Genomic DNA, 18,090 nt, shown 5'->3' with positions numbered 1-18,090 from the left:
TACCCACGGAATATTTTAAGATTTACATACTTAGAAACCATACACAGGAAATACATTTTAAAGAGATAATGACTGAGTTTTGAAGATAATTTTGCCAGAGGCTGCTTCTGTTTCTCAAAGCCGGTGGGAATACAGGCATGTAGCACCACGCCCAGCAATGACTGAATATTCACAGAACCATACAGAATTTAATGAAACGGGATGGAGAGTTGGCTCAGTGGCTGAGGGGATGTTGCTCTGGTAGAAGACTCAAATTCAGTTTGCAGTACTAACATGGCAGCTCACAACCATCCGTACCTCCATTCAGAGGAATCTGACGCTTTTCTGACCCCCTTGGGCGCTGTGCCTAAGCGGCCGATGCCTACGTACACAGAAAAGAACTGACGAACTGCAGGTAGATTAAAGAAGGCCATCAACCCACTCCAGGCGGGGCTGCAGCTGAGGGTGAGTGCTTGCCTGGCCTGAAGGAAGCACTAGATTTAACCCCTGATAAGAACGGACCAAGCATGGCGTGCGCCTCCGTAGTGCTCCTAGGGCTCAGGAGGTAGCAGCAGGAGGATCGGAAGTTCAAGGTGGGTTACATATTGGGTTCGAAGCCAGACTAGGACACCTGAAACACTGTCACAAACAAGAAAACCATGAACTTCAAGGAAAGTAGATGTAGTCAAACCATTGCCAAATTACTAGACAGACAGTAACAAAGAGAAGCAAATCAAAGACAGCGTCCTCAGTGACGACGCTGAAACCCACAGCTAAGGCCTCACTGGCTGACGGAAGACGAAGGCAGCGCAGTGAGGTGCAGGCGCAGGGGAAGGCGGAACTAGGCACGTTGAGTTCTAGAGTCTCAGCCATCCAGTAAGACTCTTAGACTAAACCAAACTAACACCCCCACCCCTGCAAAGCAAAACAAAACAAAAATAAAATATGAAGCAGGTGTGGTCCTGCTCACCCTTAACTTAGGCTAGGACTTAGTTAAGCAGAAGAGGCTGGAGTGAGGGCTCAAGGCTAGCCTGGGCCACAAATGAGCTCTCATCTCAGACAAACAAGTAAAAATATAATCCAGTAAGATAATACAATGGCGCAAAGAGTAACACACAGTACCCACATCTGCATGTACTGGGCCTGTGGTGCGGGGTGTGTAGAACTACTGCTACTACTTGTTTGGTTTGGTTTGGTTTTTTAAAGACAGGGTTTCTCTGTGTAGCCCTGCTGGTCCTAGAACTTGCTCTGTAGACAAGGCTGGCCTCCCTCCTGGGCCTCCCTTCCCTCGCCCAGCCTGCCTCCTGGGCCTTCGCACAGCTGAGCAGCCTTCTCTGCAGACTTGAGTATGGCAGGATTAACAGTGCCAGCCAGACCAGTAAGGCCAGTCGTCACCCACCACCCTCTTAGTGGGCCAGGAAATGTTGATGCTACCTGTACTCACACAGCAGCCACCTGTTTTCTGGGGGTTGTGGGAGCCAAATGCTGGTTCTGGTCAGCACCCACGCCCCTTAGAATAGGGTAGCTGCTGGAAGACGGGTCTAGAGCCCTGGACTTCTAACAGTATGGCTCAGACCCGAATCTTGGTTTTAATGCTTTTCAGACATGGGCAGGCCTGTGCTACAATCAGTCTCCACAAGGAAGCCAAGGTTGTCCATCTCTCCTGAGGTTTGGGTTGCGAAAGGCTGAAGTCATCCCAACTGACTACAGTAGAGTCCTCTATCCACGTATCCAGTAGAGACATCTCATATCCACGGTACTGCTCCAGAAGCTCGCTGGCCCTGAGAGCTCCACCTCCGGACAAACAAAGGAGACCAGCACGAGGGACAAAGCCTTGTGTGTAGCTGGCAACAAGCCAACGCGCGTGCGCGCGCGCGCGCGCACACACACACACACACACACACACACACACACACACACACACACACACACACGCAGAGCCTGCCAAGGCCCCTCTGTAGCTCTCATAGCGGTTAATGAGTCAAAAAGAAATTGGTTTTGGTGTTGCCCATAGGGAAGCAGGGTCACCAGAAGTTTCCCAGTATCTGAGGCTCGGCCAAAGGGCCTCTTTCCTTTCTACCTGTGTGCCATTCCAGTTTGTCTGGTCCCCACCAACCTGCTATCAGTTACGAGTGAGCTTTGGAAACTGGGCCAGCCAGAAGCCGGGCTTATCTTACTGGCTGCTGTAGCCCTTTCTGCTTCAAACTAGGTGTGAGGCCGACAAGGACTGGAGTTCGCACAGGAAAAGGAGAAGATGGGTTTCGGCTCCACGGGCCCTTCCCAATCTTCACAATGCCAGGGGCAAGGGTTTGCAGGAAGCGTGAGGTGACCCCCAAAACCCAAGCTTTCAAGTACCAGAAGGCAAAGGAGTGGGAGAGCCAGGCCAGAGAAGAGCCAGCCTCTGCTTGGACAGAACAAGCCCTGGTAGAGAGCCTGAGGCAGAAGTTACAGCTGTGAGTTTGTGTAAAGCATTCGTATTCCCATCTGGACGAAAGCTCTGCCACTCCTGAGTGTCTGAGGCTTTGGTCCTTGACATGCGGTGCCCATGACATTCAGGGTGACCTCAGCTCCTCACAGTGTACCAGAAGAATGTCACGTGGTCAAAGGGACAATGAGGACACTCGTAATGGCATTTTTTAGAATGAAGAACAAGGGAAGGGATGGTGGTGTTCTGGTCAGTGATGATAGAAATAACCCTGCTGGAAGCCTGGAAAGGGCTAAGAAGTCAGGCCTGGATAGACTCCCAGCTCCAAAGCCAGGAGCTGGGGAAGGTATTTCCTGGCATCCCTTTAATACCTTTCAAATGCTGAGACACACAAATCTCTCTCATCAGTAAATGTAGTCACTTTCCTTGGTTTTCTGTAATTTCCACAATGTCTAGTCAATATCTGGTGACCATCTACAACCAGGTTGGGGACAGGTGGGATGGCTGTGGCAGGGAAGGCCTGCGGCAGCACCCAAACTCCTTCCTGGCACCAAAGGGTTCAGGGAACAGGCTCAAAAGGGACCAGTGAGCCGCCCCAGGCCTCTAGGACAGTGGCCTTTGGTCACAGCAGTGGACTTCCCCTAAGCCCCTGGGCTTCGGCAGCCAGTATCTGAATCAAGCCTTGAGATTTCTCTGCAGGAGGCAGACGCAAAGGCCACTCCTGGTGTCTCTACTCTTTCTGGTCCAGGGCCTCTAGTTCTTTCCCAAAGTCTAAACTTCTTCGCGTCGTGGTTCAGGCCCCACAGCCTGCTCAGTTAACAAACCCCCTAGTTCCTTTCCTCCCCCAAGGTCTCTACCCGACAGGGTGGCACTGACCACCTCCTTTTGTGCTCCCCAGCCCTTTGGAGGCAACCACACACTATGCACGTGGCTTTAGGCTCTGTCCTACGAGCTCAGCCCTCGGCCTATGCTGCCTCCAGTTGAGGAAAGACATTCATGGGGTGTTTGGGGAAGAATGTTATAGAAGTCTGTGGGTGTCTAAGGCTCCCACAAGAAGACAACGGGAAGGAAGCTAAGAAGTTACTGTGTCTCCAGGAACAGAGGGCAGGAATGTGGCTGGGTCACAACAGCTACTTCTAAGTGCCATCTGAGTCTTTATGGCCAAGTCACAGGGCAATGTCCAGGCTGACATCCTGTTGAGTCCGTTTCTAGAACGGGCACATTTGTATCTATTTCCCTTATCCTCACTCCCACCCCACCCCCACCGTATCTATACCTGAATAGTGTTGCAGCAGGCTTGGTGACCACAGCAAGGTCTACCTTCAGGTCAGCTGCAGGGGCTCTCGGTGTGGGCTAGCCTGACATCATACACTCATATCTTCCTAGCCACAGAGGTGACTGGAGAAAGTCAATGTTCTTTCTCTGTGGCGGTAAACTCAGAAGTGAAAGGAGTCTGAGATTACCTATCCGGTTCCAGCTTACTTCTGGCAAACAGGCACCCAGGACAGGACTTCCTCATGGAGGCGTCTTTACCTTTGTCTCCCTCACAGTTCATGCTTTCTGCCTACACTGGGACATTGGTCCATCTTCCCTCCCTACAGAGCCTGAGGATTCTTCACGCTCATCCCACTGCCGTGAACCCTTGTAGAGACAGCAGAACAGGGTCAGCCATCCTCACAGCAAGCTTAGAAAGTCACAGCTTGCCTCAGTTGGCCACCTTGGTCCTCTCTGATCACCCAGTTCCACTCAGAGGTTGGTAAGGTCAGGCTGTATCTCTGCTCACAGTAATAGACTCCAGGTAAGTTCAGAGCTAGGATGAGCCTGCAGGATTCTAGAAGTCGGCAATGCCCAGAGAGAGCAGCGACTGTGACTACAGAAGGCTTTCATTAAAAAAAAAAAAAAAAAGTTTTGTTTGCTGTATGCATGTGTGAACGTATGACATATATGTGATGTGTCGTCAGAACTAGGAGAAGGAGAGGGTGCTGGATAACGCAGAACAGTGACTGTGAGTCCCCTGACCTTAGTGCTGGGAACAGAACTCAGGTCCTCTGGAAGAGCAAGCAGTGAGTGCTCTTACCAGCTGAGCCATCTCTCCAGCCGCAAGGCTCTCGTTTTTAATGTCTGAAGTACAGAGACACCAGAGCTCTAAGACCCCCTCACACACATCTCTATGTAAGTAAATAACACAAAAATGAAGGAGAGGCAAAGATCTTAGTGCTCTCGAGGGTGACCGTGGCTTCTCTCAAGATCTGTGGAAGCATTCGAACCCTTGGCCCAGGATTCCCGTGCTAGGAAGATTACTGCGGGCAACAGTACCATACAGTGGCAAGTGGAAGGAAGGAAGAGTGGGAGGCAGACTTCCACCCCAGACCCAACCCTGGGTTAAAAGTGCCCTTCCAAGGAAGGGGACCAGTTCAGAATGATCACAGTGCCTGGCCCTGAATGAAATATCAGAGTAGGTGATGTTTAACGTGAGGCCAGAACGTGGACACTGCAAACAGGCAATGAAGGGTAAATGCTTTCCTTCAGGTCTCTAAGTGGCTGCCTGACAGCCAAGGAAACTTTACAACAGGTCAGTGGTGTCATCACTCCAAGAGACAGTCTTACAGCAATCTCCCAGATCTCAGGGGATTTGGGTGTCCCCAAATTGTAGGCCTTGAAATCTCGCAATCTTCAGCCTTAGCCTCCTGAGTGCCAGGATTACAGGTGTGTACTACCGCACCCAAGGACAGTTTATCAACAGCTACAGCCATTCCAGGCTAGCCACTCCCATTCCAGGCTAGCCCCTGGTTCCATCAGACTCTGCACAGTGAGTGCAGCCATCACATCTGCTGGACAGGACTCTACACTCATTCTCTCATAGACTAGCTGAATTCTCTACCCACCCAACCTGAAAACCCACAGCTAACGGGTGTTTAAAGAATTCCAAAGAGGGCAGGGGAGATGAGTCAGGGCTAAGAGCACGGACTGCCCTTGCAGAGGACCCTAGTTTGGTTCCCAGCATCTGCAATAGTGACTCACAAGTGTTGTGACAATCTGATGCTCTCTTCTGACATTGGATTACCGTATTAATGCACATATACATACCTGCATGTAGTAGAAATATGCATACATGCAGGTAAAAGCTCATACACATAAAATAAAAATAAATCTCACTGTCCTTATCTAGTAGGAGTGCAGGGCTCCGTACCCAGACACACACACACACACACACACACACACACACACACACACACATATACACACACACACACTCTCTCTCTCTCTCTCTCTCTCTCTCTCTGAAATAGAATATATGTCAAAATCAAGGGCTCACAAATAAATCAGTACTTAGAAGTATTAAGGAGGGGCTGGAGAGCTAACTCAGTTGTTAAGAGCACTGACTGCTCTTCCAGAGGTCCTGAGTTCAAATCCCAGCAACCACATGGTGGCTCACAATCATCTGTAATGGGATCTGATGCCCTCTTCTGGTGTGTCTGAAAACAGCTACTGTGTACTCATATACATAAAATAAATAAATAAATAAATGTTAAAAAAAAAGAAGTATTAAGGAGTCAGAGAGTATATGTAGCATACTCAAGATATGCTACATAAAAACGTTTATAAAACAACAGGCCCTGCATGAGTGTGCCAATCTGCTCTGTGCAGGGACCAAGCCTATGGCATGGCTGTATAAGACTTGCTGGGCTGCATCCTCAGCCCTTTCTATCCACAGACTTGCTAAACTGCCCATTAATCTGTACTTTCTAAACTTCCCACAACTGAAAAAAAATCAGCAATTTAAATTTAAATCGAGATGTGGTGGCACACACCTATAATCTCACACAAGAGGACTCTGATGTCACTAGGATTATGCAAAGACCAGCCACAGCTACAAAGTGAGACTCTGTCTCAAAAAACCCAAAACAGGGGTTGGGATTTAGCTCAGTGGTAGAGCGCTTGCCTAGCAAGTGCAAGGCCCTGGGTTCGGTCCCCAGCTCCCCCCCCCCAAAAAAAAAGAAAAAGAAAAAAAAAAAAAACCCCAAAACAAAAGTGCTCACGTTCGTGCATGCGTTTGTGTGTGTGTGTGTCAAGTATGTATACACATACTTACATTTAAGAGAAATAAGGTTTACATCAGCTGAGCTGCTCCCCAGGGGGCGCACAGGTAAGAGCAGGCACAAAGGCTCCCCTACCTGAAGCCCAGTGGAGGCGGGGACCGATGACCGATGACGGATGCTGTCCTGGCTAGCCGCCATTACTATCTTAACCAGAGCTGCTGTGATGACCCTTCTGATGGTGCCTGCTGATGCTCCGTCATAAAGTGAGTGCGGGAGAGGCTGATCATTCTCTCACCTGAGATTCTAGACACTCCCTCCTGAGCCCTGCTCATGCTGGGGTGGGCCTGGGCCTGGTCAGTGGTGTGACTGTTTTGGGGTCACCCAGGCTCCTGTAAGTGATCTCTCCCACATTCTTATATAAGTCAGTCCAACACACTAGCTGGTTCCCAGGCTGGACTGGGATGGATCTGTTCTCTGCTGTAATTGGTGCCCTATCTGGTTTGTTCAGGTCTTCCCAGAAAAAGTTCAGGTAACAGGGATACAGGGAGAGGTCTGCAAAGTCCAATGCTCCTCACCCTGAGCCCAACCATAACTCCACAGAGCACTGCAGGAGGAAGTGTTCACCGCACCAGGCTGCCCTGGCCTGCAAATGCCTGACTGATCCTTCGCAAGGCTGCTGCATCCTTCAGCCCACCCTTGACCTGAGCAAAGAGGATGTGGGACGGAGGCCAGGACTCTGTCCCTGTGGAGTAGCACTGAAGGCGGAGAGGGCGCGGCAGGACTTTGTCTGGCCTGGGGAGCGGAGGGCAGGGACAGCTTCAGTTTCTCATTGGTGACACAGGAGGCTGCATGAGCTCACCGTCCCACCCTACACATCGGATGGGATGCAGGGAGGGGCCTCGAGTCAGCTCTACTCCCTTTCAGTTGGGAGATTTTAGCCGAGTGACTTCACCTGCCTGACTGTGGTTACCCCACCTATACACCACACCCAGCCCAGAGTGGCCAGGAGATTTCAGAAAAGGACTGTGAAAGCGCAGAAGAGTATGACACATAAGATAAGATTTTTTTCCCACACAGAAAGGGAAGGCCCCAGCAACGCTCCCACTCTCTTCCTACACAGCAGGGACATGCCCACAGCAGGTCACAAGGGCAGTCAGACACACGCTGGTCTTAAGCCAGCCCTTTCTTGATTTGTTCTTCCCAATCCCCAGCCTGCTCCTGAGAATTCTGGGTCTGGAAAGAGGTGCTGCATGCTATGTTCCCATGCTGTAGCTCTGGTGAGAGAAGGGAGGCAGAGCCACTGCACTGGCTGGTGACACAGATACCTGAAGCTGGGAGGTGGGAGTGAGTGCCTTGTGGTCACCAAGAAAATGGGGCAACGCGTGTTTAACTTATGACATGCCTTGGTACAAGGACCCTGGGACCCAATCTGCAGAAGGGAGAAGCCTGGCGTTTTCCAGACTAAAGGGGTTTTGGCACCTAGCATGGGGTTGGGTCTCAGCAGGGTGGGACCACTGTCTTCAAGAGGGTCACCATGGAGCTAGGGAACAACCTTTCCATCCCCTGAGAAGGCAGGCCAGTGGCCTAGTGTCTTTCACAATATGAGACACTTACTCCAGGGAAAACACTGAGGTCTGTTGGATCTAGGAACCTGGACGCAGGGACAGGGAATGTTGTTCAACGCAGTTCAGAGCCATGGGTTTGAGTCCCAGCAGCACACCCGACAAAGACCAGGATCTAAAGCTGCAGGGAAGCTGTTTGCGACCTGCTGGTTCAGGACTTAGCATGGTATACTCCCGTGTCAGATATGGTTGGTACAATGCTACCTCCCTTCATCCTGCTTCTCAGCCCCAACCCAACAGACCCTCTACAAGGCAGAGAGAGCCTCTGGGCACTTAGCAGAGAGGACTTGCCTTTGGGAAGCAAAGACAGCTGACCTCTGGGGACCAGAGGTGTCTTTCCTCCCAACAAACACAAGTCTGACACCACTAGGGCTCCCCCCTTCCTACCACAGGTTTGTCTGTGGGGAAGTGGACAAGAGTTATCCTAGGAGAGAAAGAAAACTATTTCTTATCCATAGATGCAATGAAGTTCTAATCAAAATGCCAGCAGGTTTTCTCTCTCTTCAGTAGACAGCAACAAGCTGGTTGTTAGAGGGAGTAAGGCAGAGGAGAGTTTGGAGACAGTCTCAAACTGTAGCTCAGGATGCTCTCAAACTCACGACAATCCTCCTGCCTCAGCCTTGCTAGTGCTGGGATGCCGAGTGAGCCACTACATTCAGCATGACTGTAAAGTTTATAAGGAAACAAAGGATTAGAACAGCCAAAGTAATTCTGGAAAAAGTCTTATGGACAACGGAATGGCTGCCCTGGGCAAGCCATGAGAACCAGCTTGGCTGGGGAGGCAGGGGCAGGACCCTAGGGTGCTGGCCCCATTGCTCCTCAGCTGCATACCCTGGCCTTGCAATGTTTCTGGTGGGACAGCTCAATCTGTGAAATGAGGCCACTCGGCTTCTTTGCAGCACTATCTAATCTGCTGCGTGAGCACGCTCTGTGAGCACGCTCTGTACCGGCTCCTGCTCCTCCCTCTCTTGGTCACATGTGCTCTTTCCAACTCCCATGCACCCACCTTGCTGTTTCCCCAGTTACTGTCCTAGCTGTAAAGTTGGCGCATATGTTCTCTGAGAGCTAGTTAGGCAGGTTCAAGCTCCAGCTCTGTCTGTAAGTAACCATCTTGGGGGGAGGGCCTCTCAGTGTCTTCCTGCTGCTCAGAGCCCAGCACGGCTGGGAAATATAAGTTCTCCATCAGGGGAAGCAAGTGTCCTTTCATTTTTGATTAACAGCTGAAGATACAAAAGCTCAATGAGGCAACATGACTTACCCTAGTGGCAAAGAGCTAATAGTTTGTAGGCCCTGGCTTTCAGACCTCAACTCCACTCTATCTTTCAGGGCCTATTGTTTGTTTGTTTGTTTTAAGGGTAAGATGAGCTAACTATACAAACCAACTGAAATGGCTGTCAGTCAATGTCTGTGAAGTGTCAAGGTAACCTGGCCTCTGCAAGCAATGCCAAGTGACCTACAGGGCACTGGGGCAGGTGGATCTTGTTCTCCGTCAGCACACAGGTGCTCACAGACGGCAGGTCCCTGGGATCATCTGGTGGAGAGCGTTCAGAGCTGAGTGGCAGTGTGATGCAATGCCTAGGGAGGAGTCTCCAGGTCCAGGCAAAGGAGAAATGGGGACGGAAAGGAGAGAAAGAGGCGCCTTTTCCTCCCCGTGAGTCTGGGTCAGGAGGTGCCAGGCACAGCTTCTCAGACACTGATCCTCCAAGTCCCTCAGAATCATTCCCAGGATGGCCCCCCACTGACACTGTAAACAGGGGTTGGGGGCTCATGAGTAGAGGTCTTAGGAGCTGAGGCGCTGTCTGTCTTCCCAGCCTACCCACCCTTTCCTACTGCAGGTTCAGACCTCTGGGCCAGCACATGCTGTTCTCTGCTGTTTCCCACGCTTCCCCTGTGGCTCACCGAAGTGAAAGCAAAGCGTTTTCACCTCCAAGAGGCCCAAGAAGTCAATACGCTCACTAGTGATTAGCCTCAGAGGCCAGCCCTCCAGTGGAGCTGTGAGTCACCCTCTCTCCCCAAGGGGACCTGGGCCTCAGGGTCTGTCTGGATCTGCTGGAACGCGCAGGGGTCTTGATGGAGCCCTTTCTGCATGGAGTATCTTCCCTCTGCTTCGTGCGTCCTGCTCTTCCCAGAGAGCTCAATCCCCGAATGCCACTGTGTCCAGCCCAAGGGTCTGGCCTCGTGTTAACTGTTGCCAAGACTTGCCTTCCTGGCTCTGTGCTCTAAAGGCATTCAAGTCAGAAGAGCCTGCTTTTCTCTGGGAGCTGTCAGGCAGGTTCAGTTCCTTGCTAGCTGGGCCCCCTTCCCAAGCCAGACAAGCTGCTCGGTCAATCCTCACTGCTCAAGAGGAGAGACAAGAGAAGGGAGCACAGTGAGTGCTGCAGACCTAACCCAATGTCCACCATGCTTGGTCCTCAGCTGCTCTGACGGAAGGACACGGGGTCAGCGCTCTGTCACACATGACCTCTACAAACCTAGTGAGTGAGCAGAGCTTTGACATGGACCCACAAGGTGGACCTTTTACTGACAGGAGCCTGAACTAAGTATACTCCTTCTTTCTCAGTTAGACAGGAGGAGGTCATGACTTATGTCCTCACCCAACCCAGTCAAGAAAAAGCCACATTTTGCTGTATAGCGAGATGCATTTGCCCCTTTCTTTTGGTCTTTGTCTAAAAATAAAACACGTAGTACAGACTGGGGAAGCCACTGTGGACCTTCTCTTTGCCTCTTCACCAGCGTTAACTGCAGCCACCGCTCCCTGTGCGCTCACACTTTCTTCCTAGCAGCTAATCATGACTCCTCTTGTAAACAGCCTGTGTCCCTGTAGGGAATGCCACCGCCTACCACTGTCTCCCAGGTGTTGTGGCAGTGTCCTACACAGCGCACAGCAGATACATGAGAGCTTGGTAAGGACTGGGAAACATGCAGGCGTCATTTCTAAAATCGAGTTTCAATCCTGAAGTTTCTCTTTGCTGCAGCACCATCTCTGAGATTCAGCCACATGGCTGTCCAACAGCTGAGTCTCCTACTGACCCACCAATTGCTCACAGTGACCCTTCTTTCTCAGCGAGGAAGAAGATGAGAAGAGATCATCTAGTGTATCAGAGACAGCCTAGAAATGAGACTCAAGGCTCCAGCTAGAACCTGTGAACTGAGAGCCCGTGAACAAGCCAGAGGGAAATGTTCTGGCATTTACATAGTGACTAAGAATGAGGAACTGGGGCTGGAGAGTGGTTAAGAGCACTGGCTGCTCTTCCAGAGATCCCGAGTTCAATTCCCAGCAACCACATGGTGGCTCACAACCATCTGTAATGGGATCTGATGCCCTCTTCTGGTGTGTCTGAGGACAGCGACAGTGTACTCACATACATTAAAGAGAATGGCTGATTAAGGAAAGGCTGCTCCTATTGGGAGCTCTGCCTGTGGGCGGGGCGGTCTACTCTCTTCACAAAGTGTAGACTGCCAACAGCAGTGCCTATGCATGAGGGAAGCCATCCAATAGGTGAAGAATGAATGAATGAATGAATGAATGAATGAAGGCTGAGAAGGCAGGTGTGAGCAGATGATTAGAGCTTTGCACTCAGGTGAAGTGGGACCTGCATCTGCAGGGATGTAAAACACACAAAAGGTGGACAGCAAGACTGAAAGATGTAATACACGGTTAGAATGTGACCTAAACTAACAGGTAGACCAATGGTTCCCGACCTGTAAGTCTCAACCTCTTGGGGTGGTCACAGAGGTCGCCTAAGACCATGGGAAAACACAGATATTACACTAAGATTTGTAACAGCAGCAAAACGACAGTTATGAAACAGCAATGAAAATAATTTCAACATGAGGAAGGTTGAGAACCCCTGAGCCAGGCAGTAAGCAAGGAAGGTCTGAACACGGCCCTGAACAGCACTGGGAAGGAGTCAGTGGGGAGAGCAGGGCAGTGTGTTATAGCAAGAGTGCCCCTCCCCCCAGGCTCTACCTGTGCTTCCCAACTTCCTCTTCCTCTTCTCTGAGCTGCTTGGTCTGTGGTTCCCCATCTTCCCTGTCCTGTAAAAAAGAAAGAAAGAAAGAAAGAAAACCACTGCTCAGATAAACTCTGCTGTAGCTCTGGGAAGCCAACAAAGACAGGACAATCAGGGCCAGGGATCTGCTGGGTGCCATGCAGAAGCCTGGCTCTTTCCTGCTTTCTTCCCTAAAACTCTCCAACCCTCCCACATTCAGGAGGCAGAGGCAAGCACATCTCTGTGAGTTTTAGGCCATTTTTGTCTACACGGTGAGTTCCACAACAGTCTACACAGTGAGACCTTGTCTCAAAATTAAATTGAACAACAGCAACAATAATAACAAACCCTTCCATGATCCCAGTCCAGTCCCGGGCACAAAGCAAGCAGGAAGAGCTAGAAGATCTTAGACAGCAAGAATGGAGCTGGTCAGGGCTGGATGGCTACTAGCCACTTTCATGGATCGGGTGGAACCGAGTGTTGGGCTCTAGGGAATGGGGGGAAAGATGGTCACCAACAACTAGGTCTCTTAGCACTCTTTCCAGCCTAGAGATTTCTCCAGAAAAGCCTATTTGGATCCCTTTGGAAGAAACCTAACTCAGGACCAGGCCTGGAACTAGACTCACTGCCCAGGTCTGTGGCGTACTAAGGGAGACGGAGGCAAAAGAACCCATTTAACAGTCTATGGGAAATTTTCTTCTAAATCTGGTTCTTAAACTTTTTCTTATGTGTGTGTCTGTGTACATGCGTGCACATGTACAAGTATGCCACAGTGTACACAGAGGTCAGAGGAGAACTTCCAAGAGTCTGAATAGTTTAGGACAAATTTCAGGAGCTCTACCATGCAGGCTCCAGGGACTGAACTGAGTTGACAGGCTTGGTGACAAGCACCTTGACCCACTCAAAATCTACCTCCCCCACCCCAGTTTATCTAAGACATGTTTATTTCAGTCCCGATACTGTGTGCTTGTGGTCCAAGTGCCTTGAGGACCATAACTTGAGGATAGGCAGGACCAACTGTATGTAGCCATGCCATAGGCCCAGGGCTTGAACCAAGGCTAGGATTGAGGCTTACATGCCAGGGATAGCCCTCTAGGAGATGTCAAGCTTACTTTGTTACTGGCAATGAACTCTTGCTGGAGTGGAGTTCTGAGAAGAAACCTGAAAGCTTCTACTTGCAACCTGTTGTGATGGCTGACACTGTGCTGGGGCTGACACTGGATCCTAAGTAGCAGCCTGTACTTCCTCTCCTGGACGGTCCTGCACAACACCGACAGCTTCCTCTCTCTGGGGTGACATCTACCAGGGCAATGACAGCCACTGCCCTTTCTTGGCCACATGACCTGTGGGGCCTGAAAGCCTTTCGTAACAGAACAGATCAAGACCCCCAGGCCCAGCCCAGGGCAGCTCGTCTCACAAGGCAGCAGGGATGAAAGGAAATCACATGGGTTTCCTGGGACGAGGAAGGAGAAACCTGGGTTCCCTGGGATATGCAGACAGGATTGGGAAAGGCATTCCCAGGGATAACCTGACCAAAGGTAACGTGTGGTCCAAAGAGTAGACAGAGGTTCAGGCTTGAGAAGCAAGTCAGCATTCGAGAGGCTCACAGGGTGGAAAGGGGCCCTCAAGAGGCAGAGCTGACATGGGCTCCTCCCGACTAAAGGCTTGGTCACAACACTACCAGGTTTCTCACTTTTGTTTATGAGACAAGGTCTCATTATGTAGGCTTGGCTGGCCTGGAGCCAACTATATAGATTAGGCTGCTCTCAAACTCACTGAATTCCACCTGCCTCCGTCACCTGAGTGTTTGGATTAAAAGCATGCAGATATTTTACTATCCCCTATCAACAGCAAATCCCAGAAGTGCTTGCCTCAAGGGAAGGGGCTGGTAAATTGCTCCCTGGGTTAGATGTGGTAGAGCAGGGTACTGAACTCCACCCCTCCAGGAAGCTTCTTTCTGAAGGGCTCTGTGCAGCTGACAGAAGAGGGCAGGGTCTGTGTAAGAAGGATCCACCAGGAGGAGTACTTGGCCTACACTATGCCCCTTCCTAACCAAAGGCAAGGTTAAATTCAGCCAGAGCCAGACTGCCACTGCCATCTCTAAGAGCCCCAGAAACACTCAAGTGCTCTGGCAAGGGCCAAGTTATTCATTAACAAGGGAGAAAACACTGAAGGATCCAAGTGACATTTTCAAACCTCCTAGCCATCTGGCTGGCAGGTACAGCATGGTCTACAGACAGCCAGTTACCCCCATTTGGGAAGCTGAGTAGAGCACTGACCACGGCAGGGGCCGGAGGACTGCGGGTGGCAGGAGCAGGTGAACAGTGCGTAGGGCACTCAGGTGAACAGGGTGCCTCTCAGGAGGAACAGCAAGCATGCCTGAGATGACAATTGCTTTGGGCCAGCACCGGCTTAGGTCACGGGCACTGCTGCCCCACCCCGGTCTACTCCCCTTCCAGGGATGCTGAGAATTCTCCACCTCACCCCAACTCCAGCATAGGTCACCCCAGCCTGAGAGCCTGAACTCATGAACTTAGGACCTTGGAACTAGAGGAACTAATCACAGGAGTGCCCACCTAAGGTTCTCAGTCCAATGTGTGTGTGTGTGTGTGTGGCGGTGGTGGTGGTGGGGGGGAATAATTCAGAAATGTCTATCAGAGAAAGGAAAAAAGAGGAAAGATGCCCAAAGTCACAAAACCATAAATGGCAAGAGCAGATCTGGATCATGGTCCTCCAGGCCTGCCCTGGAGTTCTTGCCAAGGTTAGACACAGCCTATTGAGAGAGGAGTACTGTCTGTTAACAGTGACTCAGCCCCATTTCCTGTCTCCCCACATAATTCAGATGTGGCTACACACGCAGATCCAGCCATAGCTAGCCCAAGGCATCAGTGGATGCCCAACAAGGCAGGCAGCCCAGGGGTCTCATATCCAACATCCTAGGAGACCCCTGAATCACGCTCAGTGTCCTTACCCTTGTCTCCATGTCCTTCCCAAGTTTCTCCCTTTCCCTTCCTCTAACCCCCCATTTTCCATTCTGTTTTTTTTTCTTTCAGATTTATTTATTTTATGTGTATCTGTGCAACATGTATGTCCCATCTCTCTGGAACTGGAGCTACAGGTGTTTGTGAGCAGCCTTGTGGGTTTTAGGAATCGAACCAGTGTGTCCTCTGCAAGAAAGTGCTCTTAACCTGCTGAGTCAGCTTTCTAACCCCGTCACCCCCGTGTGTGTGTGTGTGTGTGTGTGTGTGTGTGTGTGTGTGTGTCTGTGTCTGTGTGCATGTGTGTGTGTGCCCCTTCATGTGCATCTGTGCATCATGGTGCCCGATGCCTATGGAAGCCAGCAAAGAACATTGGATCCCCTAGAACTGGAGTTTCAGACAGTTGTAAGCAGCCATGTGGTGCTGGGAATCAAACCCTGACCATTTGAAAGAGCAGCAAATACTCTTAACTACTGAGCCAGCTCTATTCTCCCTTCTTGCTCCCTCCGTCCCTTACAAGCAAGTCCCCAACCATTCTCCTCCGCCTTCACTAGCCAGAGAACTCTCTCCTCTAGAATCCAATGTCTTAAAATGTGGATCAGGACTCACTATGGGTCACATAACTGAATCATGAAAACAGTTAGGAAAACATACAATGACTAAGAGGTAATTCAAAATTAAATGCCTTATGAATTCAAAGTGTTTCTGGCAGCACTCCTCTGTGCTGCATGGAAGACTTCAGCTGCCTTGGTTCTGAACACACAGCCTGTACACTTTGCTGTTCATGCATTTCACAAGTGCCAATGGTGTCAGAAGCACCCAGTCTTGGATTCAAGACTACCCAGGTTATGAACTGAAGTGCCGTGGTTTTTTTGTTTCGTTTTGTTTTGTTTTTTTTTAAGATTTATTATACATAAGTATACTGTAGCTGTCTTCAGACACACCAGAAGAGGGCACCAGATCCCATTACAGATGGTTGTGAGCCACCATGTGGTTGCTGGGAATTGAACTCAGGACCTCTGGAAGAGCAGCCAGTGCTCTGAGTCATCTCTCCAGTCCCTGAAGTGTTTTTATTAAATGTTTCTGCTGTTAGAAAAACTTAATTACCAAAGAACCCCACATTTTAAATATTTTCCTACCATCATTCCTTAACATGTGTCAAATTAGTGTATAAAGGTATATTAAGAATGTTCAATTTTGGGGCTGGGGATTTAGCTCAGTGGTAGAGCGCTTACCTAGGAAGCGCAAGGCCCTGGGTTCGGTCCCCAGCTCCGAAAAAAAGAACCAAAAAAAAAAAAAAAAAAAGAATGTTCAATTTTAAAAATGGCTTCTTTGTGTATCTGCTATGTATGCGTGAGTGCACATGAATTTGTATATTATGTGAAAGCTAGAGGCCAACCTTGGGTGTCATTTCTCAGGAGTCATCCACCTTTGAAGGCTTTTGTTCTGCTTATGTATGTATGTATGATTATGTATTATGTATTTAATATGTATATGTATGTGCCCAAGTGTATTATGTGTACCATGTGTGTACATGAACCTGCAGAGTCAGAAGAGGACTTCGGATCTCCAGGAAATAGGGTTGCAGATGGCTGTATGCCACGCCGTGTGTGCTAGGAATCAAACCTGGGTCCTCTGAAAGAACAGTGAGCGCTCCTGACTGCTGAGTCATCTTGGCAGCCTTGCCGATCTGTTTTATTGAAACACACCCCTCAGCCGCCTGGGACTTGCTGCCAAGTATGCTAGGCTAGCCAGCCAGTGAGCTCAGCTGCCTCTGCTTCCTCGGCACTGTGATTATAAGCACACAAGAGCATGCCTGGCTTCTTAGTTTCATTTATCAGTACTAATCACATTTATTTATTGGCTGCACACATATGTGGAAGAAACCTTTTGGGACTCTCTTCTTTCCTTTAACCATCTGGGTCCCAGGGATCGAATTCAAGTAAATAGTTAGGCTGGTGGCACAACTGACTTCCCCACAGAGCCATGTTGCTGCCCCAGGTCTGGCTTGTTACACAGGCGCTGAATTGAACTAAGGTCCTTGTGCTTGTAAGGCAAACGATTTACTGAACGGCCCCTCTTCGCACTGATTATTTCTCCATGAGTCAAGAAAACAAAACCAACCATACATTTCATCTAAATTACTTAATTTGTTGGCATAAAATAGCCTATAATATCCCGTCTCCTTCAGCATCTGTGAGACGCATAGTGACGTCACAGATGTTAGTAACTATATTTACCCATCCCTATGTGTCTCACAGGTGTGGAGTGGGGAGGGGGATGGCAGGGTCATGGGATGTTGTAGCTCAAGTGTAATTGCTGGGATCAGAGACCTTCGCCATCCTGCTCTGGTTTCCTTTCTCTTTGTCAGCTTTACTGAGCTCTGGGGAGCCTCTACCTGAGCTCCTCATTCTTGACAGTGGCTTTAACAGTGGCGTTGCTCCTCCACTCCTCTCCTGGAAGGTGCCTTTGCTGGCTGAGCACTGGTGTCCTGTCCACATGGCTGTCTGAATGCAGAGCCACTCCCTGGGGCTCAATCCTCAACCAGACACACAGGAGAAAGGAAAGGAGAGGGGAAACCACACATTTTCTCTTGCAGTCCCTCCCCCCAGGTTATTAAGGCAGAGTGCATCTCTGCACCCCAGTTCCTTCTGTTTGCTCGGTCTGTCTTGCGCTCATGGATCACGGGGAAAGGGCAACACTTCGAGGATCCCCAGAATACTCAAAGGAACAGACCTGGTGAGAAGGCTTTGCTGGGTTTTGTACATCTGGGGAACTGGCAAGATGAGGGAGGGAGGCAGCCCTTCAACTCAATTCTTGACATCTCATGGGGCAGGATACAAAGTGGTTAGGGAACATTCCTGGGAGAGGTGACTGCTGGGTCCCTGCTATGGCCTAAGGAGTTCAGGAAGGGGTGACAGGGTCTTCCTCTAGTGCTGCCTACGCTGACAGCACTGTGGGAAGAGGACACCTCTCTGCGCCCAGCCAGGACTTGCCTCAACCTGCTGCTACTTGTGCGTATGGGTTTGAAGGGTGGTTAAGGTTAAAGGAACT

General features: G+C 50.1%; 1 protein-coding gene across 1 annotated transcript in view; it reads right to left on the bottom strand.

Moving 5' to 3' along the window:
- Ccdc12 (coiled-coil domain containing 12) overlaps positions 1–18,090 on the bottom strand; it is a 50,419-nt gene that overhangs the window by 5,717 nt on the left and 26,612 nt on the right. Inside the window, 1 exon segment of the mRNA NM_001108783.1 lies at positions 12,037–12,104. Within this exon segment, the coding sequence (NP_001102253.1) occupies positions 12,037–12,104 (68 nt within the window).

Source organism: Rattus norvegicus, chromosome 8, assembly GCF_021556685.1.
Source record: "Rattus norvegicus strain SHRSP/BbbUtx chromosome 8, alternate assembly SHRSP_T2T, whole genome shotgun sequence".
NCBI lineage: Eukaryota > Metazoa > Chordata > Mammalia > Rodentia > Muridae > Rattus > Rattus norvegicus.
This window is presented reverse-complemented; position numbering and strand designations above follow the sequence as displayed.